The sequence below is a fragment of the Nipponia nippon genome, unplaced genomic scaffold (genome assembly GCF_047370975.1).
Source record: "Nipponia nippon isolate SJK-2023a ecotype South Korea unplaced genomic scaffold, ASM4737097v1 scaffold_10, whole genome shotgun sequence".
Taxonomy (NCBI): Eukaryota; Metazoa; Chordata; class Aves; order Pelecaniformes; family Threskiornithidae; genus Nipponia; species Nipponia nippon.
This window is the reverse complement of record NW_028262291.1, coordinates 3,884,363-3,910,594: the sequence shown is the minus strand read 5'-3', so window position 1 is coordinate 3,910,594 and position 26,232 is coordinate 3,884,363. Positions and strand designations below refer to the sequence as shown.

The 26,232-nt window shown below is 47.2% G+C and overlaps 2 protein-coding genes and 1 long non-coding RNA gene across 4 annotated transcripts in view; 2 read left to right on the top strand and 1 right to left on the bottom strand.

Annotated features, from left to right (window-relative positions):
• The window catches only part of LOC148057037 (uncharacterized), a 274,920-nt gene extending 271,109 nt beyond the window's left edge, over window positions 1–3,811 (top strand). The window contains exon 6 of the long non-coding RNA XR_015701163.1: window positions 211–3,811. This is a non-coding gene — a long non-coding RNA (uncharacterized LOC148057037). The remainder of the gene's footprint in view (window positions 1–210) is intronic.
• A 1,848-nt stretch (window positions 3,812–5,659) lies between these two features.
• CCND1 (cyclin D1) lies at window positions 5,660–25,250 on the top strand. The gene is made up of 7 exons (XM_009461393.2): window positions 5,660–6,087; window positions 6,193–6,306; window positions 7,623–8,003; window positions 9,753–9,968; window positions 10,525–10,684; window positions 16,185–16,333; window positions 21,844–25,250. Exons 3-7 carry the CDS (start codon window positions 7,806–7,808, stop codon window positions 21,997–21,999), a joined length of 879 nt encoding a protein of 292 aa, XP_009459668.1. The 5' UTR covers window positions 5,660–6,087; window positions 6,193–6,306; window positions 7,623–7,805; the 3' UTR covers window positions 22,000–25,250.
• Window positions 10,778–26,232, bottom strand: part of LTO1 (LTO1 maturation factor of ABCE1) — a 31,935-nt gene continuing 16,480 nt past the window's right edge. Inside the window, exons 4-5 of one of the 2 annotated variants that reach the window (XM_087742832.1) lie at window positions 15,203–15,258; window positions 10,778–12,967 (exon numbers count right to left, since the gene is read on the bottom strand). In XM_087742832.1, the coding sequence (XP_087598958.1) occupies window positions 12,735–12,967; window positions 15,203–15,258 (289 nt within the window). In that variant the 3' untranslated portion in view covers window positions 10,778–12,734. Of the gene's footprint in view, window positions 12,968–13,002; window positions 13,224–15,202; window positions 15,259–26,232 lie in introns of those variants that run through there. The other variant, XM_087742825.1, reaches the window with a different exon arrangement.

The window sequence follows — 26,232 nt, the reverse complement described above, 5'->3', positions numbered from 1 at the left end:
TGCGTTTCAAGCAAAAATGCAGCCATTCCCCTCTTCCAGACCCTCCCTTTCCCAGCACAATATTCTGGGAAACCTGCGCATTTCAGGACACGCCGCAATTAGCGCTCACACCATGATACCCATGCATGCGACACAAGCTTGTGCCTGGCAGAGACTGTGTGTATTTTGGGTTGGAAATAAGTATTACGGTTTATCTGTTTTTTTCTTCAGGTGTTGAAGTGTTGGATCTGCATGCCGTACCATTTTCCAGTTGAGAATCTCTGTCAGATGATCTCATCTAACATCCCTGTGTTCATCCAGACATCTTCTTAGCCCGACGCAATCATGACTGGGGAATCCCATGACAGCATCCTCCGAATTTTTTAGCTGCATGAAAAAGACCGCCTTGCCACTATCAAGCGAATGGAGGTTTTACACATGCTGACTGAGCCTTAGCATTTTCTGAATGACTGGGGATCCTATCAACAGGCAACAGCAGACTAAGCACTTCGATAAAGCCACTTAAGTCCCAAGCTGGGAATCAAGAAAACGTAAAGGATAAAGGGAATTTAGGATGGAATGAAATCACATTTTTAATTTTGATTGTTCCTTCCTTTAAAAGCGGACACTGATGCTGCTGCAAACTCTAGGCTCTTCCTAAGCCAAGGTAATGTTAAGACCATAGAAAATGTCATACTTTGGAAACAAAGCATCTCTGACGTAGCTGTTAATCAAAACTGACACTCACGTTTTATTTTGACTTTTTTACTTTAATCCCTCTGAAATGTAATACACACTCAGAAAGATGATTCCTCTTTTTTTTTTTCCCCCAAGAAGCAGCATCCACAGTTTAAGGTTGCAAATCTGAGCAATTTAGAAAACTGATGTAAACACAAATGAAAATTAGCCAACAAAAGACATTCAATTGAGTTAAACAGGAGGCTATTATCATACCTTACATTCTCTTCTGTCACTAGCTGTAGCTCCGTGGAGAGCGAGGCAGGTAAGAACCTACCAGAGGGGACAAAACAGCTACTGCTGATGTTGTCCGCTATTCCAAACACAGCAAAAAGAAACAATAAATATAAAATAAGCGGTATACAGAGATGTAACTCTAGGATTATGGGTTTCCACAGAGAGATGCTATTCCATACTCGTTTTTAACCAAATTGAGCTGCACCACAAGTAAGTAAAAAAATACCAGCTACCACGAGCAGATCGAATTAAGTGTAAATATTTCTGAAGACTTCACTAAGACTATAATCTCATCTTTCAAGGTTTTCAGTTCTTCACTTCCTTTACTCATTTATGGAAACAAGTAGACCAGATTCCCCAAAGCCTGACACCCTGCATTGTTATTTATATTTTTACCAATCTAGTATAGCTGCCCCAGATTCAAAATGGTAGCACTCTGGATCCACTCCTTTGGCACACGGATAAAAGTGCACGCACACACACACACAAGGCAAAAGGTGGTAGAAAACCCAAGCAATAGAAGTTTATTTGATTGTAGTCATTAGTGCTATACATTACAGGTTCAATCCTGCTCCCTTTGATGTTGATGGTAATACTCCCATTGAATTCATGTGCTCTGAAAAATGCCTGAGTTTTGCAAATTTATCATTTTGTCATCTACGCTTCAGGTCAAAATTATAATCCAGTGTTTTAGACTTGGTTTTGAGCCAAATGATTTATACTAAAGGTTCAAAGAGCACATATTTGTCCTTCAGGGAGGTGCCAATCCAGTTTACAACCAAGGAGTAAAACAATTGAGGTTTTCAAAATGGTCTGAGGGATGCAAACATCTTGCAGGTGACTACAGCAATCTCAGCTTCCAGGGTCTCGCTGCAGCAAACGGCAAGGCCTTCCTCTTGCTGCGGGGATGCCAGTGCCCGCCTGCTTAGGAAGAGCTGGGGAAGTCATTTGCAGAACACCAGAAGGGAAGGAGACCTTCCGGGATTGTTCGTGCTACTGAACTGCAGCTCTTTCAGTGAAACATCGTAAGTCCTAATCATGTACGTTATCCAGTCCACCGCTTTTAAGTGAAGCAGGTTTCTTTCTCTCCTCATCCTCACCTTCTCTCAGCCCCTGGTAGAGAACACTCCATGGTGGGAAATGCTAGGTAGTAAGAGGTAAGTTCTTCTGGTCATCACGGTTGTTCAACCAAACGGAGTCAACAGCAATATTCAAGAAGTTCTGAAACAAGGCAGATGAGCTTCCCAAAAATGGGTCTTCGCTTTAAGTCAGCAGAAAGGATGAGAGAATACAGAACCAATTAGTCAGGTGTCAGATGTTGACAGGACTTTGATTTTGAAAGCCTCTCCCTCCATCCCATGTTAATGTACCAAGAACTGGGACGTTACCAGAGGACTGGTGAACTGCCACAGGCAGTAATTAAAGAAGGTGAAGAGATTACAGGGGAGCCAAGCGCCTGAGGTACAGAAGAACTGACCTCTAGAACTGCCGCTGGCGTAAATTGGAGTTAAGAAGCGCTAAGCACCCCAAAAAGTCTGGCCCCAGAGGTTATTTGTACCGCTTTTACTCAGAGAGTGTGTCGCAAGGATGCGGCGAGCGGATTGACTGCTTTCAGGCAGGTGGAGAAAGAGCAGACAGGGCAGCGGACTGAAATGGGAAGCGCAGTGTGTGGCTGGACAGACTCGCTTCTGGACTCTGGGAGAGACGGGGAACGGGTGGTGGGGATGGTGACAAAAAAAGGTGCCAGACCTCATTTGTATTTAGACCAGAGTCCCAAGATATCATTGCAGCTTTTTACTGCACAGAAAAGTGCACAGGGGCTTGTGTTGATCTCTGCCGCTACCTCTCTCTGGAGCCAACGCGTTTAGCCAGGCAGCAAATCTGCCTCCGTGGAGCCACCCCGCCAGCCCAGCCTATCTGATAGTCTGGATCACAATTACTAACGCATCTTTTCTGGCAGAAGGAGACAAACAAAATGGAAGAAGACGACACCTAAGACATTCCTGAAATAGCTTTTCTGCAGCGTATGTGATACGTACTGATTTACTGGCACTTAGTGGGAATAACGCAAGGTACGCCACAAAATTTGATTAGGGCTTTGCCACTAATGAATAACACAGCGTAGGAATCATTCCAGCAAACTCTGTCCCCCCGCCCCAAGCAAGTCATCACATCAGCAATCTGCCGTGTTACAGCAACCCAACGCTGCTGACTTCAGTGGGAGCAGAACCTGTAATCGCCACAAAACATCTCCCTGTGTTTTTTGGTTTGCAATACTGGTGAAGAGAGAGATGAAAAATAATAACACCGTGTTTCAAAAACTACTCCCAATACCCAGCTCAACCACAAAATTCTAATGGTATTTATAATGTGCCTTTAAAGCGCCTTGCAATACTACGCAGAGGAAATGTCAGTTTGGGGAATGGAGAAAATATTCCTTTTCTACCTTGTAAATCAAGTTTAAATGCTCTGTGTGGCTAAGACATGCCTTTTCATAGCTCACTAATCCATATCAAACACCTGCGTCTATGTTGGTCATTTTCATGCTGATGCATTACCAGAACGTACTGTCAGCTGAGGACGCTGGGTTAACAGCGCACAGCAAACCAGAAACTGTAGCTGCTGGTTTTAAAATCAAAATATTTTCCACTGAAACGTTTTCACTTTGAGGATGTTGGTGCATAAAGACATCGTCTATTCACCTTGACGCTGTCTGCCACGCTTCCTTTGGTGCCTCTCCTTGCACCGCCTCGTTTCTGGCACGAACACGAGGCTTCCCTTGACGAAGAAAGAAACACGTGTAGCCAGCCCTGCTTTCCTTCCTTTTTCTTCCCCTGTCCTAGCCCTTTTGCCTCCCTTCTCCACTCGCTTACCTCCACTGGCCAGGCTAACCTTGGGCCGATTTCCATCGCTCTGGCAGGCGGCCGTGCTCTGCCCGGTCCCACCCGCGACCCCTCCTCGCCTCGGGACGCCCCGGCCGCCCCCCGCCCTGCTGCAGGCTCGCCCTCCCTCCCGCCCAGGCTGGGGCCTCTCCCTGCCCGGTGATGGATCTCCCATGGAAATCCTCTGTGGAGCCTCGCTCCTTCAAATCCCTGCCTCCACCGCCCCGTACGGCGGCCCGGCGTTTTGGCTGCTGGTTTTGGTCAGCGCTAGATGGAGAGGAGGGAGAGCTGCCCCATGGCCGGAGCTCAGGATCCGCTTCTTGGCGACGCCTCGGAGGAGCACCTCGTCCACAAGGCCGGGGGAGATGGTCTGCGGACCTCCGCCATCCACGCGGAAGACGCACGGCTTTGCACCAGGCCCCGCGGGTGCGCGACCCGGGGGGAAAACATGGCGTCCCCGGGCTGCTCCCCTCACCAGAGCCCCCCCGGAGCCCCCCGGGACCCCATCGGGGGCCAGGGCACCTCCTGCCTCGTTAGCAGGACTTAATTACAGGCAGCGGGGAAGGGAAGCAGGTGACAGGCGGGACCGCCGGGGCGGAAGCCCCCCCCCAGGGTTTGAAGCCGCGGCCAGAGGGATGCCGCTCCCCCAGGACGGGCGCGGCTGCTGCCCCCCGCCCGTTTGTGCCGGTTTGATCCGCTCTGGGCCGCTTCGCCCCCGCCGGGGCCGAGCGGGGGCGGGGGGGGGGGGGAATCTCTTCCCGCCGGTGCGCGGCTCTTCGTAAGATTACGGCAGGCGGCGGCGGCACGCGAGGAATGCGCGCGCCGGCGGAGGGCCCGCGCACGCAGGCAGGCAGGCAGGCAGGCAGGCGCGCGCCGGGGCGGTTGCCCTTTGTCAGCGGGGCCGGCGCGGCGGCGGCGCGGGGCGGGGTGACGTCATGAGAAAGTGCCGGCCGGGAGCGGCGTCCCCGGCAGCGGCCGCCGCGGGGCGGGGAGCGGAGCGGAGCGGAGCCGAGGGGCGGGCGGGCAGGAAGGAAGCAAGCGCCGTCGGAAGCCCCCGGGGCGGGAGAGGCGGCGGCGGCTGCAGCCCGCAGCCCGCCCCGGGGAGCGCGGCGGGCTGGGCGCCTTAGGCAGCGGGGCGGGAGGCGCACGCCCGCTGGGCACGCACCCCCGGGGCGCTGGCGTCCCCGGTGGCCGTCGGGGGAGCCGGTAACGCGGGGCAGGCCCGAGGGCGGCTCAGGCGGTGACCGGGCGCTGCCGCAGCCCCGTGCCGCTGCTCCCGCAGCCCCGCCGCTAAGCGGGCAGGTAGCGGCGGGGGCGGGGCCCGGGCGGCACCGCCCCCCCCCCCCCCCGGTCCGGGCAGGTGCGGGGCCGCCCGGTGCTGCCGCCGCCGGGCCGGTGGCCGCCGCTCTGGTACTTTCGCCCAGTCCCCTTTGTCTCGGCGGGACCGGGCGAGCCCCGCTCCCAGATCTGCCCGGCCCGCCCGGTAACAGCCCGGCGCCCCCATTGGCTCCCGCTAATTGCCGCTTCCTGCGGCCGCGCCGCCCCGCGCCGCCCGCCGGGGGCTCCCCCGGGCCCGGGGCCAGCGCCGCTCCCCGCCGCCGGCACCGCCCGCCCGCCGGGAGCCCCGCGCCCCGCCGGGGAGCTTTTATGAATGAAACGCCGGCCTTGTGCTGAAGGGGAGGGGGGACCCCCTCCGGCGAGCCCACCCCCACCGGGAGGCACCGGGAGGGCGAGGATGGCGGAGGCGTGGGCGCTGCGCGGGGCTGGGAGAGGGAGGCCGTGCTCGGCACGGCGTGGCCGGGAACAAATGTTTGGAAGCAGGGTGCTGGCAGCGTCCTGGGGAGGAGAAGGGGCAGGGACCGGCTCCCCCAGGCGCTCTCCCTGCACCCCCAAAGCAGCCGCTCCCCTAAAAAAGTGTTGGGGGTGCAGGGAAGCCAATTAAATAGGATCCCGCAGTCGCGCATCGCGGGCAGGCCCAGCTCCGGTCTGGGAGCGCGGGGTCATGGCATGTTTCTCCATTAAAAAATAAAACCTCCCCGGCGAACTGAAGTTGTGAAAACAGAAGTGCGTGTCCCGTGTGCGAAGCACAATAGGCAGGCGGAGGGAGGCAGGCAGGGGACAGCTTCCTCGCTGAGAAACCGTCCAGATTGGCCCCGCGGGCTGCGGCGTGCAAGGGGAACCGAGATCCCCGGGCCTCCGACATCCTCCTAACAGACGAAGACAAAATGGAGACAAATGGTCAAGCAAACCGGTAAACTAGGAAAGATGGGCAGATATTTCGTGCAAAGAGATTACGTAAACACGCAACTGTGTGCAACAACGTGCCCTGTGATCTTTGGCACTGCTTTCCCCGCAGGTCACGCAGGAGAGATGCTATATGACTCCACGGCATGTCGTGTCCTCCTCGGCCACGAGACCCTGCCGCTGCCCGGCGCCTGCCGGCGATGCTGCCGCAAGTGCTGTACCACCGGTAGGTATTCCCGCTCTCTGCGCTGCACCCAGGTGATGCTAAAGCACCGAGGCTGAGGTTAATCCGAGCGCTCGGGTTTTGAGGGGCGGGCAGGCAGAAGGCAGCGCAAACCCCAGTTTTTGGCCTTCCCGCTTCTCCCCGCTCCGCTTCGGAGCAGGACAAGTTGTTTCTCCCATGCAGCGGTGCAGCGGCTTCACCGCCGGTGTTCTCCAGTGGGCCCCAAGCTCCCCTGTCAGCCCCTCCAAAAGCGAGGAGTTTAAAAAAGACTTTTTTTTTTAATTAGAAACAACGCAAAGCAAAGTGTTTTCAGGTACAGGCAGTTTGGCCGGGGAACGGGAGTTGTGTTCGGTGGGGCCCCGCCGTTGCACGTCACGCGTGGACAGGCCGTCCTGGCGGCGCGGCGTGTCGGATGAGGCCCCGGCAGGCTGCGGCGGCTGCCGGCACCTCCCTCCTCCGCCCCCCCCCACCCCCCCCGATTCATCTCCCTTTAGGTGCTAGAGGAAGCTCTGGCCACCATTTTGCTGCTCTGCTGGGATATTTTTTCTGGGTGGCTGTGAGCGGTGGGGGTGGGGTGCCCAGCGTGGCCTCCGCCGACTGCGGCTCGGCTTAGCTGTCGCCCTGTCCCCTGCCACCTCTGCGCCCCTTTTGGAGGGTAAAACCTTTCGAGTGAGAGGAAAGACGTAAAAATAAAAAAAAAGGAAGAGGAGAAAAAGCACCGTCTTGGCGGGAGGGGGGAGACCCCAATTCTTTTAAAATTCTGGCGTGCAGCAAAACCATCTCGGCTGGGAAAAAATAGGACTGAGGAAGCTTTTCCCTTGGGATCAGCTACGCAGACCAGGAGTTCAGGTTGGGAGAGCGCCTTTTCAAATGACAGATATCGCAGGTACGCGTCGGTGACGGCAATAATAATAATAATTGATAAAGAACAGCGACGCGCCGGTGCTGCCCTGCTCCCCCTCCCCGGCGCCCCCAGTAAAATAATGCCAAGCGAGTCTCCTCGTATTTATATCCCTGCGTGTCTGTGTGTGGCCTAGCCCCATTCATCATTTGGCTCCCACTGCAGAACTCGCTCCATTTTTAAAATTATGCATGATACACTGAAGAGACAATTTGGGTTTCCCCCACCTCTCCCTTGCCCTTGAAGAAAGCAAGCCCTTGTCTCATTTGCATTTGCATTAAAACCCTGCTCTCTATAAGCTAAGCAAAGGGGAAGGACTTGAAGCCTATGGGATGGCTTTAGGGCTCTGCCCCTTGCTTTTGGCTCTCTCTCTCTCTTTCTCATTCTCTCTCGTGCTTTGATCTCTGCTTAACAACAGTAACGTCACAGGGACTATACAGGAGAGTTTTGTTGGAAGTTAGAAAGTTTTGGAGCCTCCAGAGGGCTGTAGCGGCAGTAGCAGAAGCAGCATCCAAGGGACTCCTGGAAGGGGAAGAGAGAGCGAGCGAGCGACTGCCTCAGTCCTGCTGCAGAAAACTGAGTGGAGACGACGGAGGCAGACATGGAACATCAGCTGCTGTGCTGCGAGGTGGAGACCATCCGACGAGCCTACCTGGATGCCAACCTCCTCAATGACAGGGTGCTGCAGACAATGCTGAAGGCGGAGGAGACCTGCTCGCCCTCCGTCTCCTACTTCAAGTGCGTGCAGAAAGAAATCTTGCCATATATGAGGAAAATAGTTGCCACTTGGATGCTGGAGGTTTGTATCATTTCGGCGATTTTTCTTTGCAAGCTTCGGCACCGAAATGCGTTCAGCCGGGGAGCTGCTCCCTGCCGCCCCCGGCCCCCCCCGCCCCCCCCCCCCCCCCCTCCGAAATGAGTTCCCCGGCGCGGCACACGTTGCTCTGGCTTCGGAGACGTCCGCGTGTAACGAGGGGACGCGGCCCGGGCTTACGGTCGCCACGGGCCGGGCTGACGGTGGCCACCGCCGTTCTTGCCGCTTCTTTATCCCCGCTGCAGCAGCCGGGTCCCGCCGCGGAGGGGCGGCGGACGGACCCCCCCCCCCCCCTCCCCCGGGGGGGGCACTCGGGGGTCGGGGGGAGCCCCGCACCTTCCCCGGCCGTCGGGGCACGGCGGTGCCGGCGGAGCGGAGCCCCTGCCCCCGTCCGCCGCCCCGCCGGGGAGCGGCCCCGGCTGCCGAGCCCCCGGGCGCCCGGTGCGGGGCCGCCGGGAACCCCTGCCAGCTCGTCTTTTCTGGAGATTTTTATTTTAAATTAATATCCTTGTACACGTATGCAAGTGGCTGCCCGTGCCAGTATTATGCGCCATCTTTGTTCTTTTATTTGCAAAGCAAAAGCGTTTATTAATCGGGAGAAAAATTAAGAAAGTCCCGGGGAGCAAGCCAAGGGTGTGTGTCGCGGGGGGAGCGGGGAAGGGGGCCGGGGGAAGGAGGTCGGGGGCCGGGGGACCCCGCCGGGGCTGCGGGCAGGGGGACCGGCCGGAGGGGCTCCGGCGTTTCTTGGGGGAGTTGCAGGGTGAAAGTTTCTTTGTTCGGCGCGAAGAGAGGCTGGAGCTGTGGTCACCCCTCAAAGGCATGCTTGTGCTGCGGCCGCGATCTGCAAGGTCGCCTGGGAAAAGCGAGTGGGAAAGGGCCTCGTCCCCCGGCGGGACACGTCTGGGGGGGCTCCCGGCGGGAGCCCCGGGAGCTGGGCTACATTTTCATGCCTTTTCGGAAGCCCTGGGCCCCCGCGATCTATTTTTAATTAATTTTTGAAAGCGCAGCGCCCTGCCTTGTTCTGGGAGATGTCGCGCCCGGCTGCGCTGCAGGGAGGGAGAGGGAGGCGGTGGATTTCACTTCGGGGGGCCTCCCCGGAGCCCCCCAGCAGCACCGGGGCCACGGGGCTCGGTAAAGGACCCCCGCCGCTTCATTTTCAACCTTTTTTGAGAGCTCCAAGAATTTTTTAAATATTTTTAAATATTTTTTGAAAAGATGACGTCTGGGGAAATGAGGCTGGACGCCACCTTTGTGTCTCGACCAGAGAGGGGAATCGGCAGCACAACGGCGAATTGGATGACAAAATAAAAGCGAAATAAATAAATCCGGGGGCAAGGCCGGCTCTGCACCCCAGTCCCAGACACGGGGGCTCGCATTTTCCTCCGCTTTCCTTTTTCTTCCCTTTTTAAACATTTGTTCTAGGGCCTGAAGAGATGGGGCCAGACCTCCTCGTCGATCCCCCCCCCCCCCCCCCCCCGCTTTTTACCACGAATCGCCTGCGGATTTCTAACGCCACATTTCTCCCCACTTTGTCACTCGTGACTTTCATTTTCTTAGATTCCTCTGTTTTCCCCTTATTTATAGCCGTTTCCCCCAACTGCATTTTCCCCCTCGTCTCCTTCAACCTTGCCCTGCAAAGCCCGGGGGTGAGGGGGGGAGGGAGGACGAGGGCGGCCGGACAAGCCCTGTTTTCGCTGATATTAAATTATTCAACGATCTCTCTCCTTCTTCCAGGTCTGCGAGGAGCAGAAGTGCGAAGAGGAAGTTTTCCCCTTGGCTATGAATTATTTGGACAGATTTTTGTCGTTTGAACCCCTCAAGAAAAGCCGATTGCAATTGCTCGGAGCTACCTGCATGTTTGTGGCTTCAAAAATGAAGGAAACTATTCCTCTGACCGCAGAAAAACTGTGCATTTATACAGATAACTCCATTAGGCCCGACGAATTACTGGTAATTTCACGTTTAATCACCTCAGGGGAAAAAAAAAAAATAAATCAAAGCCGAAGTAGAAAGGCGGATTGGCGAGCCCCCGACAGCGGGGCAGGCGGGGAGGGCGCTGCCTCCGGGCCGCGGGGGTGCCGGCGGCGGGCGGGAGCCGCTCCCCGCGGGCTCCGGAGCTGCGGCCCCGGCGGCGGCGGCCCGGGAGGGGAGCGGGGCCGGTGTCTGTCGGTGTGGGGGCCGGTGTCTGTCGGTGTGGGGGCCGGGGCCGCCCCGCGCTTCCCCGCCGCGGCCCTCGGGCTGCCCCGGCCGGACCCGCGGCTGGGCGCGGCTTGGGCGCCCCCTGGCGGCGCCGCGGGGGGGCTGCGGCGGGCGGGGGGCGGCCCGGCGCCCTCCGGCCCCCGCCTGCGCCGGGGCTCGGCCGCGGGAGGACGCCCGCCCCCGGCCGGGGGAGCGGGCCGCGCCGCGGAGGCCGCTCGTCCGAGGGTGTGTGAGCGGCGCTAACCACGTTTTCCCTCTTCTCCTTCCTCTTCTCTTCTTCCCCCTTCCCTCCCTCTTGTCTTTGCAGCAAATGGAGCTGCTTCTGGTGAATAAGCTGAAATGGAATCTGGCTGCAATGACCCCCCACGATTTCATTGAACATTTCCTTACTAAAATGCCTCTGGCAGAGGACACCAAGCAGATCATCCGTAAACATGCTCAGACTTTTGTGGCTCTGTGCGCTACAGGTATGAGCCCTGCACGTTACGCAAAGCGCGTTGCTCCCCTCCAGGCGCCTACCCCCCAGCCTGTAGAGCTTCCCGTAGCTGTGGTCTAAAGCGCGCTCCCAGAGCTGCGGGGAGGTAGTTTAAGCCCCGATTATTGCCCCTTGTTGTTTGCAGAAGGTGGATTAATTTGCAGAGGTAAGTTTTTTTCAGAAGATATTTTGCTTCTGAGTTGAGTATGTGGTGTTGTCGGGGAGGGAGAAGTACCCCCCTCTTTGTAGCTTAGCCGTGGAGCCGCAGCTCAGCGCGGCACGATTTCTTCGCCTCTGTACGTCGGGTTTTATGCGGGGGCTGCAAAAGGCTTACTGCCCGTACGGGGAATCCCTCCCCGGGTGGATTCGTTCTTAAGACAGTTTTTAAAGGCGGAGGGAGATTTTGCTTGTGAATAGCTCTGCGTGGGGGTTTTAAAACTTCCCTCTTCAAGTCGCCTCTTCCCCCCCTCCTCGGTGGCTGGTGGATTGGAGGAGGGCCACGCGGCACAGAGGCTTTCCTGGCACAGGACCGAGCTGCTGCCATCTGCACCCTTCCGACCACGTGCTGCGCTGAAGCCATGTGCGGGGCCGGCCTCCAGAGACGCCGCCGACCGTTCGCTAGGCCAGGTTTGCAGAGGCCCGATCTTTGGTTTCAAGGGCACCGTGCGCGCACACGTGCCCCGGTTATTTGAAGTTCCATGTTTGCATGCGGACTGCGTGCGTGCGTTCGTACGTGGACCGGCTTTACCCACTGAACCCTAGCAAGCGGGAAGGAAAAAAGAGTTTTGGAAGAGCCCTTCTGTTCTCCAGATCTCGCTGTTCCCACAGGACAGAGTGGAGGAGCAGGGACAGAAGAAGTTCTAGAGGGAAGATAACTCTGTTTAAACAAAACGTGTTCAGCGCGTTTTCTTCTAGTATGGCGAGACCAGTCCAGGAATGGCAAAAGAATAAGGAAGAAAAAGCAGCCAAAGCAAATGTTCTTTTGCAGTAGCACGTAAAGAGGAATGCCAGACGCTCTGTTGACACTGATAAAAACTTAGTGTAAAGGAGATACCGTGCTTTAGTAAATGTTAATATTCAGTAGCAGTTGTGCTAAAAAAAGAGATCAAGCCTGCATGTGGACTTGAGAAGAGGTATCCGCACTTGAAAAACCTCGGTGGGATGTGTGCGATCAATGGCACAAATTAAGGTGGTGTAGTTTATTTTCCAGAGATGGATTTGGTATGAAAAGATGGAAGAAAGATTGCAGGCACTCAGAAGAAAAACTTTATTTCACAGAATCGGCCCTGCTGCAAGGCCTAAAGATAGAACGACCAAGCCATAAAAGAGAAATTTATAAACACTGGCATTGCTCTTCATCTTGGGCCTAACATCAGCGTAACGGGCGGGTCGTAAGTTAGATTGCCTGGAATAACGCGCAGCGTTCGGAGCGCTACAGCCTTCAAACAGCCTTCAGACTACCTGCAGCAACATTTTGGGAAAATCAGAGCTAACTCGCCGTGCCAGATTCTACCAGATAAGGCCGCTGCGATTCTGAATGCGCGATTCGCGAAGTTCGAAGCTTCCTCGGCTGTTAGCTAAAAAGAGCAGCTACCCGGCCTCCCCTTTGGATATGGGGATGTTTAACCTAGGTTGTTGTGTTGGCAATGACAGGGATGAAAACAAGAGTAGTTCAAAGGTTGGAGACTTGCTAAGAGTCCAGTACTTTGATCTACTGTCGGTGTTGTTATGTTTCTTTTAGGAAGCACATCCAGAGCCTTTATTTAACGCTACTACACACCACAGCTGGAGAATGGATCAGTAAATGAGAACCATGTTCTGGGAGTTTTACTTAGCTTTTTAAAAAAACCAGCGCTGAGCTCACCAGAACTGGGGCCCTCTTCAGCTCCCTACTGAAGTTGGGAATATTGCCTGGGGAAAGAGCGCTCAGGAAGGCTGCCACTAGGCTCTGTATTTTTATTGTTATTTTTGGATGTCAGGATTTTCTCTACCTCTTGCTTTCCTCATGACTTCTTTGTTGGCTAGTGAAGATCACATGTGGCTTAAGTAGCATCTGGACTTTGCTTTGCTGTTGCTGGGTTGTGTTGTATTTCTCCTTGCCAAAATGAACCTAGATGGACTGCAAATGCGTTGTGCTGCCTGGATGCTGTGGGGCCCAATCCAAAGTCCACTGGAAACACTGACACTCGCTTGAGTGGCCCCAGGGCCAAGGGCAGTATATCCTTTGCTTGAAGTATATCCTTTGCCTGTGGCCTCTGCTGTAAAGGAGGGTCTCCTAAGAAGAGGCAGCAAAATAATGCTTGCTTAGAAAATAAAATCTCCGCCAGTTGACTTAACAAGGAGAAGGCTGTGGAAGTGTTTGTAGATGAGTGTGCATGTGCTTGCTCCAGAAAGAGGAGGTTACGCTGCAAGGTGAAGTTGAGGGGAATTCCTTCTAAGCTCCCTCTTCAGTTGTCTGGCTAGTAGAAGTGGATTTGTTTGATTCGGTTTAGTTTTGAAAAATCCATTTTCACCAAAGGTCTGTCTTTGTGCTGTGGTAGGTTCAGGAGAAAAAGAAAAAAAAAAAAATTACCAGAGGTTGTTTGAAGTTAACACATAATTGAGCTTAATGAATGGGGCTTTGGCATGGCCGAGCAAGGCAGGGAGAGCTCAAAAGGAAGCAGGCCTCTTTTGGCCCAAGTTAAGACCAGTGTTGAGGGAGAACTGCAGCTCTATACAAGCATAACAATGAATAGCAACAAATATTGGAGCTTCAGCATTTCATTATGTACCTCTGGTTATCAAAACATACCAGGCTCCTTTTATATTATTATTATTGCTATTATTGTTGTTGCTTTCCTCCTCTCGGATGGAGAAAGAAAGATCCCCCTTTGAAACAAGCGTGTTACAATTCTCCTATTCTCTGGCCTTTATAAAATTGGGAGTCTCAAGGTATGTGACCAGTTGGAACCTGTTGCATCTTGCAGCAAGTGATTTATGTTCGCAGTTTTGATTTGCCTCAATGAAAAGATTTTCATTCATAGCCCCCAGCTCTCCAGACGGATGGAATTGCTGCTCCATTTAAAAAGGAAAAGGGGTGACTCGCCTTGTTAGGAATTTTTTTAAAGCGCTGCAGCGCCTATATGCCTGCTTTGTCCTCCCTTCAGGGTGGCTGGCATTCTTCTCTCTCCTCCCCCTCCTCTCTCTCTCTCTCTCTCTCTCTTTTTAACAACGCTGAAGTTGTTTATTCTTTTTGGATGAAGTCTCAGATAGGCTACTGGGGATGTGTGCTTCAATTGATGGGGCCCCCTACCCCATTGTGGCTGTGTCAGGTCTAATTCATCTCACCGAAGCCCCCTTGTTCCTGAGCGCTCAATAGCGCAAGATGAGGCGATGGAGGCTGACAATGATGCCACACTCTTCACTTGGGGGCATCCAATTACAGGCGAGAGGGGCCCCCTGATTAATATGCTGAAATTAGTGGCCTCTGCCACAAATAATTCCTTGTTGAGTTGCAACAAAAAGGCAGTCCATGCTGCTTGTCTGGAGTGGTTATAGGGACAGACACAAACTGGTCATTTAAACTTCATTATCACTTTTCCACCTTGGAAAGAATGAGGGTGTGACTATGAATTCATGTTCTTGTTTACTGCGCCATTTAAAAGAAGAACGCAAATATTAATCCCAAACATGATCCTGTCAGGACAGACTCATTAAACTGACACATTTTGGTCATGTTCTGTTTTTGTGGAGCTCAGTAAATAGCATCGCGAACACGCTGCCACCGTACCCCTCCGAGCAACCCAATCTTGGTGGAATTCACGCTTGCCTACTGAAATCCCTCATTTCTGAGGTCTACCTGCAACTGCCTATCGGTATTTCAGTTAGGGGACTGGCCTTGGAGTGTGTACAGGGTCAATAAACCATCTGGGCTACTTTGCTTTTGGGGAATGACAGAAGCTTGCTAGAAGCTGGGTGTATTTACATCTGCCCGGAAATGGGCAGATTAGGAAAAGGGGATAAACTACATTTATTTTAAGCACGGTAACGTAAATGCCATGACTTGAGATGAAGCTTGCCTTTTCGCTGGCAGTGCATCACAAAAGTTTGGCCACACTTCATTGTATCAGTTCAGTTTTGAAGGTCCGTAGAACGCTGGGCGAAATGCCCCTTTGAAGGTGGGTATCGGTCAGGGCTACAATGGAGCGTCAGAGGTATATGAATAGATTCGGAGAGAGGACTTTCATAGAGTCCCAAAGTCTTTAGTTGCACTGGTAAAACATTTACACAAAAGTTATTTTATCATAATAAAGGAGATGCATGATTTAATACTTAAACTGTTCCACTGAGCCCTCTAAGCTGTCCATGCCTTTGATTTCATTCAAGGGTTTGACAGATGGTTTATATTTTTTTCAACCCAGAGGAAGTTGTATTCTGATAAAAGCTGAAGGAATGTATCTCAGGTTCTCGTGTATAATGTGGCATTTCCCTTTCTTCCTCACAAAATTAGACGTTTACTTGTGCCACTTACTTCCTTTGTTTCTGATTCTCCTCCAAGGTGTACACTGCCACGGATCAAACGCATTCCTGTTCGGCAGAAAGAGTCTTAGCATTAAAATGTGGATTATTCTTATTAAAAAAAAAAAACCCAGCAAAACAAAACAAAAAACCAAACCAAAAACATGCTAAATGGCAGAGATAGCCCCTTAAGGAATCATGGGAGTGGCTTTGTGGAGAGACCTACAGCAATGCAGTCTGGAAGGGGGCCCAGCCTCTTGTCAGCATGGTGTCACATCAGAATGTAACTGATTGTCCGCCAATTCTTGGGACCCCCGTCACTTAGTTATGCCACATTTACATTAAATCCCTGTTGCCAGGATGGATGGCAGCCACTGACAAGAGACTAGGTTGAGACAAAGCATTTTTAAGATGAAACCTTAATTTAAATATGGATTATCTGCCTCGTGACAGGGTTAAGCAGTCTTTCTCTTTCTTTCTTTTTGTTGATGTTGTTGTTCATTAAAGCTATATTCCTTTGAATGTCAGTGCAAAGGTTTCTGCTTTAAAGGCCCCGAGGACTCCTTATTAGAGGGCACCTAGGATCCGATCATGCGAAACGCTGCAGAAGGCGAGCAGGTTTTCTCAGATGTCCGGTGCCACTGGCCCCAGTGGCATTATTCACACGAGCGAAGTATTTTAACGTTTGAAGAATGGGGGCCCTGCTTATGATAAAAATACCTCGAAGCGATGAATGGCCGCCCAGGCTTAGCGCTAGGAAGGGCTACTCGCTGAAGTACAGTTGCTCATGTGGATAAGTGTTTACAGGTTTGGGCCTGTAACAGTTTAGAGCAGGAGGCAACCTTCTGCTCACAATTTTCCCTACCTTTTCGGGTGCAATAGTTGGCAGCTGAAGCCATGCTGGTAGAAGAGTGTATGTGTATGGGCAGGCTTCTCCTAAAGCAATCATTTCAGTCTTCTTTTTTTTTTTTTTCTTCTCTTCTTTCTTCATACAGATATTAAATTTATTTCAAACCCGCCTTCCATGATCGCAGCTGGCAGTGTGGTAGCAGCTGTGCAAGGCCTGCATCTGGGGAACACTAACACTTTCCTCTCCTATCAATGCCTCACACATTTCCTATCACAAGTTATCAAATGTGATCCGGTAAGTGACTCTTTCTCTCGGTTGATCTCCTGCCTTAGAGTTTAAGAATGAATGCCTGCTTACTGCATAGTAGCTAATCTGACAGTACATCTTGATAAAAGTCAAACCGCAGAGCGGGGTTTTTGAACGTGTTCTCTTGTGTCCGTCCTAGTTATTTAGCTGTCATTATACCCATTAATAATCGGTGATTACGCTGCTGCAGTTTGCTGATAGGCATGCCACATCCAGCTCTAATGTTTGTAAGAGAGGCGTATCTGACAAAGCAAAGGAAACCCTGCATCGATTTAGGACATTGCAGAGGCTGTGTTTGGCTGTCGGTAATTAAACCAGGAGCCTATGTAAAACAAAACTTTGAAAATAAGATGAGGAAATAGTCACTGAGACCTCGTGGTATCTCTGACCTTATCTTTGACCATTCTTGAGGCCTTTTATTGTGCCAAGTGGTGTGAAAAAGCCCTTCTTAAAAGAGTTCTAATGATCTAATTTGGTTTATTACGTGCTAGACCTGCACAGTAGCTGGTATTGAATTCCTTTTTGGAACAAATGCTTGTCCCACGACTTTCTGACAAGGTAGATGGTCCTCACAGGACTCTCATTTTGCCCTGCAGCTTCCAGGAGATGCACATCAGTAACTAGTGAGCAATAAACCTTTCATGAGTGAATGGGCCAGGAAGGGAGCCTACAAGGAAGACCTAAAGTCAATGATCCATGTCATAATGGTGTGTGAAGTTGGGGCAGAGTTGAGCTTTGTTTTGTAACAATGTGGAGGACCAATAAATAGATGCTTTAAAAAGGTTCTTGTGAGGTCTCCAAGCGCTGGACAATGAGTCAAATAAAGACAACTCTGTGGTTAGCGGCAGTATCTTTGAGATGCTGTTAAATTATTTTACACGTTAATAATTTAAATACATGGAGAACTGTACTAGTCCAGACACTGCAAAACTAGGTTTGTATAATTGGACTTTGTTGACAGGATTGAGTGATTTCTGGAAGGACGAATGCATCATAATTAATTATTCACAAAAGAATATTTTACTTTTGACAGACGATGTGAAACAATTGCTGACAAATATGATACCTCAGCTTATTATTTTGATCACCTTAATAATGCCTCAGTATTGAGCACGTTATTTTTGCCATTTATATTACTGCAGCTAAAGTAATATGGATCCAGTGCTGAAATGTTAAATACTGTAAGAACTTCAAATGCTGAAATAAAATGCTGCTCAGTTTGGTATGTACGTGTAATGCTTTTAGGCAGTTTGTGAACAATGTAGATATTTCAGTGTATGGTTGGCCACTATCCAGTGCGAGATATTTGAAGCAGGTAATGAGGAAAAATACTAGGCTCGCTATCTGTTCTGACAGTATCTGTTTCAAACAAAAACATTATTTAATCATTCCCGATACAAAGCATTGAAGTAGATTCTCTCACATCTTGGAGAACAACAGCATGTCCTTATGTGACTCGACTTAGTTGATGACAGAGCTCTTCTTTTAAAAGAAAAGAAAGTAGAAGAAGGAGAATCCTTGCTTATTTCTTTTTTATTGTCCAGAGTCATTGCAAGGCCACAGTGTGCATGACCTGAACTTAAAGTTAAGAGCTTTAAAAGGAAGTAACTCCTCTCCAGCTTTCATGGCTAAATACATTCATGTGTCAGAGCAGCTGAAGTTAGAAGTGAGGTTTTTGTATAGGTTTTGTACAGAAAATAAGGATCATAAAATTATACCTATGTATATGTATACTGTTGTGTTTGTAATGGAATAAGGGAAGAGCATTTTTCACTACTGTTGCTTTGAATAGAGAAGACTGGTTTCATACGTAGCATGATTCCCCTGCATAGAGGATTTCCCGTAAGAGGTGCCTATGCAATCCATGGTATGAAATGTCGTTCCTATTATCTTATTTCACTAGCATGTATCTGAAAACTTCGTTACTCCACAGTGATGGTTCCCCTTGTCAGACCGCACAAATGAATACACTTTATATTGGATTGTCTTGAAATATTAAGAGCATGCATTATAACACGGCTAACATTCTCCCTGATTATCTATTAGCTAGAGCAGCTGGTCTGTTGGATTTCAGGTTATATAATTACACTTTTTTACCGTTAGTCTCAAAGAAAGCTGAATCTAAAGTAAAATGAATATCACCTGATTGGAATTCCTTTATGGTTCATGTTTACGTTGGTAGGAGTCCAGTTTCCCATTTTGCCTTTGATCAGGGGTAATTAGAAGTCAGATAATCACAATTAGAAGTCTTGGGCTGTCTTCCATCATTCTATTCTTGACCCCATCATCCAAACAGATTGAATTTTACCTGACATTCATTTCCAGGCCAGAAATTTGCTAAACTAGATTAGGTGGGGTTTCCATGCTGTCCGTTAGTACACTGGAATTCGTCTCCTGCCTTCCCCTACTCGGAGGCACCTTCAAACACGTGCTTGTTACCCAGAATGGGTCAGGCAGCAACAAAGGATTTCCAAGCAGGTTCTTTTTTGTTGTTGTTTGTTTCCTTTAGTATCTGACCCTGGAGTCTGATCATGTCTACTGTGTGTTAAAGGTATTTGACCACATCAGTTAAGCTAGCAAGTCTTTTTTTTTTTTTTTCACCGAGGAGCTTAATTAATCCAGGAAGGGTTTATGACCTTGAACAAACTGTGGGCATTGAAAATTTGGGTAGTGAAGCGGAAAAGTTGTTGGGAGAAGTTATCAGAGTAATGCACAAGTTTTGTATTGGCTTTTCAGTGTTGAGGAGTGCTGAGAATGAAAAAAGCTTTGCTGAGGTTGTTCACAGGGAACGTTATATTTTTGCTAGCTCTAATACATTCCTGCAGACAAACTATTCATCTAATAGTCATCTGAATACGAAATTACTTGAACAAAAATGCCTAAGACAGACGACATGAAAAAAAAATATTCATTCAACTGTAGCTTAAGACAACGGTCTGTTCATAATAAATTGTAAAGATTATGTTTTAAAAAAATACAGTTACAACATGCTGTACTCTGAGAATCTCATAGGAAAAAATTTCTGTGGTCAAAAATTACCTTTAAATTACATAGTCTGTGTAATTATTCATGACTGGACTCCAGAGGGAGAAGAATAGGTATTTATAGAAATTCTTTTGAATGGTTTTAGTTTTCAGAGCTCAAACACGCTATATGCAAATGATAGGATTAAAAAAAAACAATACCAAAACCCCACCAAATATCCCCCACCCCCAAAATCAAAGGGAAACAGGGTTTATTTTGCTCTGAAAATAAACTGGCTTTCAGTTTGGAACACTGAACATGCTACCTTGTTAAAAGAGAATTATCCTCAAAACTGAAAACGCCTAAACCTGTATGCATGTACTGCTCTCTTAATACATCTAATTCCAAGTGTGACTGAGGTACATGGTACAGGACATGCAAGTAGAAGCCTTACAGTCAGGATTGATCCGTCGTATCTTGGGAAGGGGTGAAAGGACTTCACAGAGATCTTATTGTGAAGGCCAGAGGTATGTAGGAGCCAAAGGCATGATGACTTTAGGATATGAGGCGTTTCTTTTTGTCATTTAAAATGCTGTGTGTCTCTGTCAAGAGGAAATATTACACTAGGGTTTAAACCAGAAAAGGTCATAGGTTATGTGTTTTCAGTGAGCTGTAACTGATGGTCTGATCTGCTTAGAGGTAGGATTAACCTCCCTCTCTCTCAGAAAGGACTCGCAGAGAATTGTTTGCTTGGGTTTCTAATCTTATTTTACCCCAAATGCCATGTGCCCTTATTGGTGGCAGAGGAGATTCTTGTGGTAGTGGAATCAGTGAAAAGCTGGTAGATCACACAAGAAGCCTCTGAATGAAGGCAGAATTGAAACTGGGAAATAAAGAAAACAGCAGGCAGGTCACCCTCTCAGGAAAACAACATTCATTCTCAGTCATGCACATCCTAACACTTTTGACGGCAATTTATCATGGAAGACTGGGTTCACTGCAAGGGCTAACACATGTCATAGGTTAAATCAGAAAAGGCAATACTGAAAGGAGACTTCAAAGTCCTTAATACACAGAGTTAAATATGTTGGGAAAAAGCTTACGATGTTTGTTACAAAGATATGAGTAAACAGCACACTGGAGGAATTTTGGCAAAACGTAGTGTGATTCTTTTGCCTGTTTAAGGCACCATTTCTGTGTCCTTGCACTGGATGTACATGGCTCTGGAGAATACAACCATAACTTGCACAAGGTCGGACAGGTTGAGCTAACAGGTCTTCTCCTATTCTAATTGCTGCAGATCAATAAGTAGAATTGGATAGATCTGCTCATGGTATGGTTTAATGCCCGGGGGAAGTTACCTTTCCCCACCATAGACATGAGCCTGCTTGGTGCTTTATGCTTTTAGTTCACACCAAAGTCTGTGCAAGCGGCGAGGCCCTTGCACCCTCCTGAACGCTCAGTGGGTTTGTGTGCGCGTTCAGCCCTGAGAAGACTCTTTTGAAGCAAAGGAAAGAGATTTCACCCTGACTGAGATTTCAAGGTGAATGCAGTAACGAACTGAAAGCTTGGCAGCACTTCGTAATGCATGGTTACGAAGGTGTTCAGCGATGCTTCTGAAAGATCTCTCCATTTTGGGGTCATACAGTCTGGTACATTTTCCTGTTCAGATGCTTTCTGAGTTAGAAATCAGTTAGCTAACGTGAGCTGCCCAGTGCTGCACATAGCAGCAGTTGGCAGGCAACTTCGGGCATGTACGTCTAAATATATATATATATATATATATATATATATATATATATATGGCACTTCTAAGAAATTTGTATTATCAGAACTCAGCCTGGGAAAATTCACTGTTTATGACCATCACTTCTAGTAGACTGTATTGCTGAAGTGTTTCTGTGGTAAAAGTAGAAATCGTTACAGCATCAGCAATACTGGGACCAACTCTGACTCCAGCCCAGTTTCATGTCTTTGCAACTTCACTCACACTGCTGTCCAGTCAGACTGGTCTATTTTTCAAAAGGTATAAAGGACAGTGGGGTAAAAGATAGGATGAATGGACTTCTCCAGAACTGCTGAAGTGTTAACAGCGCAGGCAGAAAAGCAGCAGTGCAAGCTACATCATCTTACGGTGTCAAGGTCCTGCCCGGCTTAGTTACTACGTGTGTCATTGTAGTGGAGCGTTCGTCATATTCAGTTGTAGACCTATGGGCTGAGACTAACAACAAAATGGCAGTCGTGGTTTGTCCAGAGGACCAGAGATGTTCACCTAGGCCATTAAATAGAAGATGGTGAGAGTTTGCTGAAGTCTGGATCCAGGCTGGCATCCTGCAGAAAACGGGGTGGCTCGTCCAATCCGTTCGCTATACAGTGTTTCTCTTGCTCTTCCCACGCTCCTTTCAGTCTGCTGCCCTCCCAAATAACTTGATTATATTTCTCTTGCTTTTTCAAGAAATGGTATTTGGTCTGTGATCTTACTGTTTTGCTAAAGGACCCTGGGTCTTTTTCTCCTTCCATTTAATCTTCTCTAGGATTGTTTACGAGCCTGCCAAGAACAGATTGAATCCCTCCTTGAATCCAGTCTACGTCAGGCACAGCAGCACAACGTATCTTCAGAAACAAAGACTGTAGAGGATGAAGCAGACCTTTCCTGCACACCTACTGATGTGCGAGATGTGAACATTTAAGAGGACTTCTTCTAATGGGTTTGCTTGGCGAGAAAAGCAGACAAAGAAAGGGCATCTGAGAAGGAATCAGCATCAGGATCTCCCCCCCAGAAACCCTTTTCTCCAGGACATTTTTATACCAGAAGGGAAAACCAGTCTCGTTATATTTTTTTCTTGCTCTGTCTCCCTTCCATCTGTGACTTCAAACAAACAAATAAACAAAAAATACCCCAAAAACTGTCTTAAAAAAAGAAAAAAATAGTATTTGCATTACCCCCAGGGGTTTGTGCTACAAAAATAGAGGATTTTATACAATAATAATCAACTAGTTTTTATATTAAAGTGTTCTTGTCTGTATGTTGTAAAAATAGGCATTAACACACAAAATGTCTCCAGGGGAGGTATTAGATTTGATTTCCTACATATAAAACCAACCAACCATTTTTAAAGTAGAAGAGGGTGTTTTTTTTTTTTTTAGATAGTAAATGAAATATTCTTTTTTTTTTTCTTTAAAAAGCATAGCTTTAACGCAGTTCTAGGCTTTTCTGTATCTTGCTTGCTTATGCATTTAGTCACTTTATAATTCATCTGTAAATGTTTATTTTATTTCCTTAGGTTTTTTTTATCCTCTTCACCTTATAAATGGTTAACGTAACCCATAAGTTAGTGTATGTTAGTATGCAGCATTATTATATGTTAATCTTTTTTTGTGCCTGTGGATTGCCTGTGCATAAGGCATTTGTAGGGTTCCAGCTTAGCATTGTTGGGAAAGGCCAATGTACTACTCATACGATACTCTATTATAAAGAGAAACCGAAATAGCGACATAATATATTATATTTTTGTAATCTTCATATTTTTGTAGTTACCTGTGTAAAATGCTGGTCTGACCCCACAGATATTCAGCCTAATTATGGTCAGGTTCAATCCACAGTTTAGTCTTTTTTTTTTGTTTGTTTGTAATATTCTAAAACCATTCCATTCAAAGCACTTTCAGTCCATTAGATATAGGAAATACATTCTTTATTGTGTGGGAATTTTTTTTTAATGGAATGGTTTGGAAATATATAAGTGCTTGTTCGCAAACTTGGAATTGCAAAGCAAGTGCATTTAACTATGGTGTTAGAGGAGAGGTGATTTTTTTTTCCGAAGGTTGTGTTCCAGTGAGAGAAATCGCATTCACAAATTGCCAGAATATCTTCCTATCCTTTTCTATAGAAAAGCTGAAGTTTAGAAATCCTTTGGTGCCAACTCATCTTTATAAATTAGGGGCCTTAAAGGTTCACATATAGGACACATAGTTTAAGGATTGTCGCTAGATGTTTTACAACTGAAGGTTTTTAAACACTAAAATATATAATTTATAGTTAAGGCTAAAAAGAATATTTATTGCAGAGCATGTTCGTGAGGCCAGTATGATTTGTGAAATAATGCAATCGCCCCTTTTTAAAAAAAATCTTTCTACCCTTGATGTTGCAGTTTTAACACAGCTTATAAAAGAAAAAAGGACACGCTTCAAAGAACAGACCCAAACCAAGCAGTCTATTTGGCCCCTTCCTATACATTTTTCAAAAGCAGTCTAACCATGAAAACGCCATAGTTAATAGATACGAAAATTGGAGTACTTGAAAGAAGTTCTTATTCCAGTATATGCCCCATTTTTTTATTTAGCTACACATAGAAAATTTGCACATCTTGGCTATGTATCTTTTTATTATTATTTTAGAAAGTAGCTGAAGGGACGTGGACATAGCTGTTGAAGTTGATGCTCGAGGAGAATGTGATGGTGAAATGTATGTGAGAAAACTGCCGCTAAGGTGTTGATTGTAAAAAAACAAAACAACAAAAAAACAACAAAAAAAGGAAAAAAGAAAAAAATTTTAAAATTAAAAAAAAAAAAGAAAAAGAGAAAAGAAAAGGAGTGGATGCTCCATTTTTATTGAGCTGCTATGGATAAATTCCCAGCATGGTTTGAAAAAAAAAAATTAACATTGCTTTTCTGTATCTTTGTCATTGTGTTTTGCTGCTATTTTGTGGATCAGTTTTTTTTTTTTTTTTTTGTTATACAATGTCATATACTGCCATGTTATAGGTTTTAATTTTCTCATAGAAAATTATATTATTGACATCATTTTTTGTAGATTTTTTATGTGATCAATTTTTACTTAATGTGATTACTGCTCTATTCCAAAAAGGTTCCTGTTTCACAATACCTCATACTTCAGTTAACCGTGTCTAGACCAGGTTTTAATGTTCGTACACAGTGCCTCATAGTTCTACTGCAAACGGAAATGCATCGAACGTTATTCTGAATGGGTCTCGCGATTTGCAACTAGGTTGCGTTAATTTAAAAACAGCAGACATTTCAGAAGATCAAGTAATGTCAGTTTTTTTGTTGTTATGCATTTTATAAAGCTGGATTCTTTGTCTGATCTGGGGTTTATTATCATAGTAGTTTTAAGCTGTGTTATTAGCCACATTGATATATGAAAGGTGCATTATAATATAACTCTTGTATGCCACCTGATGTGGTTTCCCATCAGCTGGGACGCATCATTTGGTATGATAGGTTATCTTCTGGAACTCTAAGTATTTTGTGTGTTTAATCTGTTATGATATACTAGTTTTTTGTTTGTGTTTTTTTTTTTTTAATTATAGCATAATGCTAATTTAAAAAGCCTGTAAATCTCATAAATAAGCCAGCTAACAGAGTTGTATGCTGAAGAATAATCTAGCTGTTGCCTGTATGCTGCTAAACCAAAACAGAATTAGAACTCATTTTGAGGCAAATGCAGTTAAGATCCTACATAGTGCATAAATAAAGCATTGCAATGCTACTAGCAGTCGCAGGACCCAGGAGGACTGGATACATTCTGTCCAAATTTCAGGAACATTTTCTTACTGCTTACCTCATAAAACACTTCTGTTTGTGGCATCTCTGTGTCTCTGAACCAAACATGATTATTGAGTTAGTGCTTGTTGGTTATATTATGTGTTACACTGAGTGGCAGTGTGTACTGCAAATTTCTTTAAAATATTGTATGTACTAAAAGGCCAAATCCAGATGAAGTGGGTTCACGTGCCAACAGAGATGCTTTATTTGTCACATTATTATATCAATCTGTAGTAAGCAAGCAATTCAGATTTGTACATTTTTATATTGTACTTATTGGCATCACTGGTCTGAAATGCACATTTTCACCAACAGACCTGTAACGGACAAGTTTCCAGCAAAAAAACTAAAGTCTAGAAATAAAATTGGTAAAACCCAATGTCTGCTTGTTGTCTTTTTTTTTTTTTTTTTAATTGCATTCATGAATGCTGAATGGTAGTAACTACCTGATGCAATGAGTAAACCACATGACATTTTCTGGTTTTGACTCTCTGCTTTAATAGTTGCAATGCTGAAAACCTTTTGTTGTTATTTTAGGAAACCGTAGGCGTTTTTAGCAATGGGTAGGAGACTGCCTGTCACAGTGATGTGTATTTTTAAAAAAAGCAAAATAATTTTTTTGCTGAAGATTTTGTTTTAAACACCTAAGGTAATTACTCAGAGTAAAACACCATTTGGTGGTTCTTTTCAATAAAAGGCAAAATAAAGTAGGTGTTGGATGGTACAGAGTGCTTCTTTGTGTTTATTTATCAGTGTAAGGTTTTGTGTCCTAGAATATGTTTACAGAAGATAGTTGGTTTTAAAAGCGGTAAGGTTAACCAGCCACCTTCTCCTTCCCTTCCCCTCATACACAGCTTTTGCATCTTACTACTGTATCACTAAGATAATAAGGAATAAACCAGAAACACGTAAAAGCCTATTAAAATATGTAAAACCTAGAAGGACAGAAATTGTATATGATTATAAAGTAAAATGAGAAAAAAAATACAAGCTGTGTCCCAATTCACATTCCAAAGCATCTCTGAAAACTGGGAATGCACGTTACCAATTACTACCAGAGCTGAACACAGCAGAAGCAGCTTATTCTTAGTGGAGATGGTCAAGCTTCTAACCTGTGTATTTGACTATTTACCTTATGAAAATATTTCTGCCTTAAAAAAAAAAAATCTACGTAAAACGTCAAGTGCTTGTCTCTTCTGTCGCAAATTAGAAATCTAGTATCTGCCTCCTGAGTTTCTCATTGATTAAACGCCACGTTACAACTGATGCTGTGCAGTAAGTACAGCAAAGGAAACGAAAAATGAAACTCCCAAGTTAACACCTAACATGGTAATTATAGCCTAGTGCAAAATAAGTTTGTC

Bases quoted from the DNA above. Each gene is read 5' to 3' on its own strand.
- CCND1 (XM_009461393.2), top strand. From the start codon at position 7,806: ATGGAACATCAGCTGCTGTGCTGCGAGGTGGAGACCATCCGACGAGCC. The intron at 8,004-9,752 runs GTTTGTATCATT...TCCTTCTTCCAG, and splicing joins TTGCCACTTGGATGCTGGAG to GTCTGCGAGGAGCAGAAGTG. The intron at 16,334-21,843 runs GTAAGTGACTCT...AATCTTCTCTAG, and splicing joins AAGTTATCAAATGTGATCCG to GATTGTTTACGAGCCTGCCA.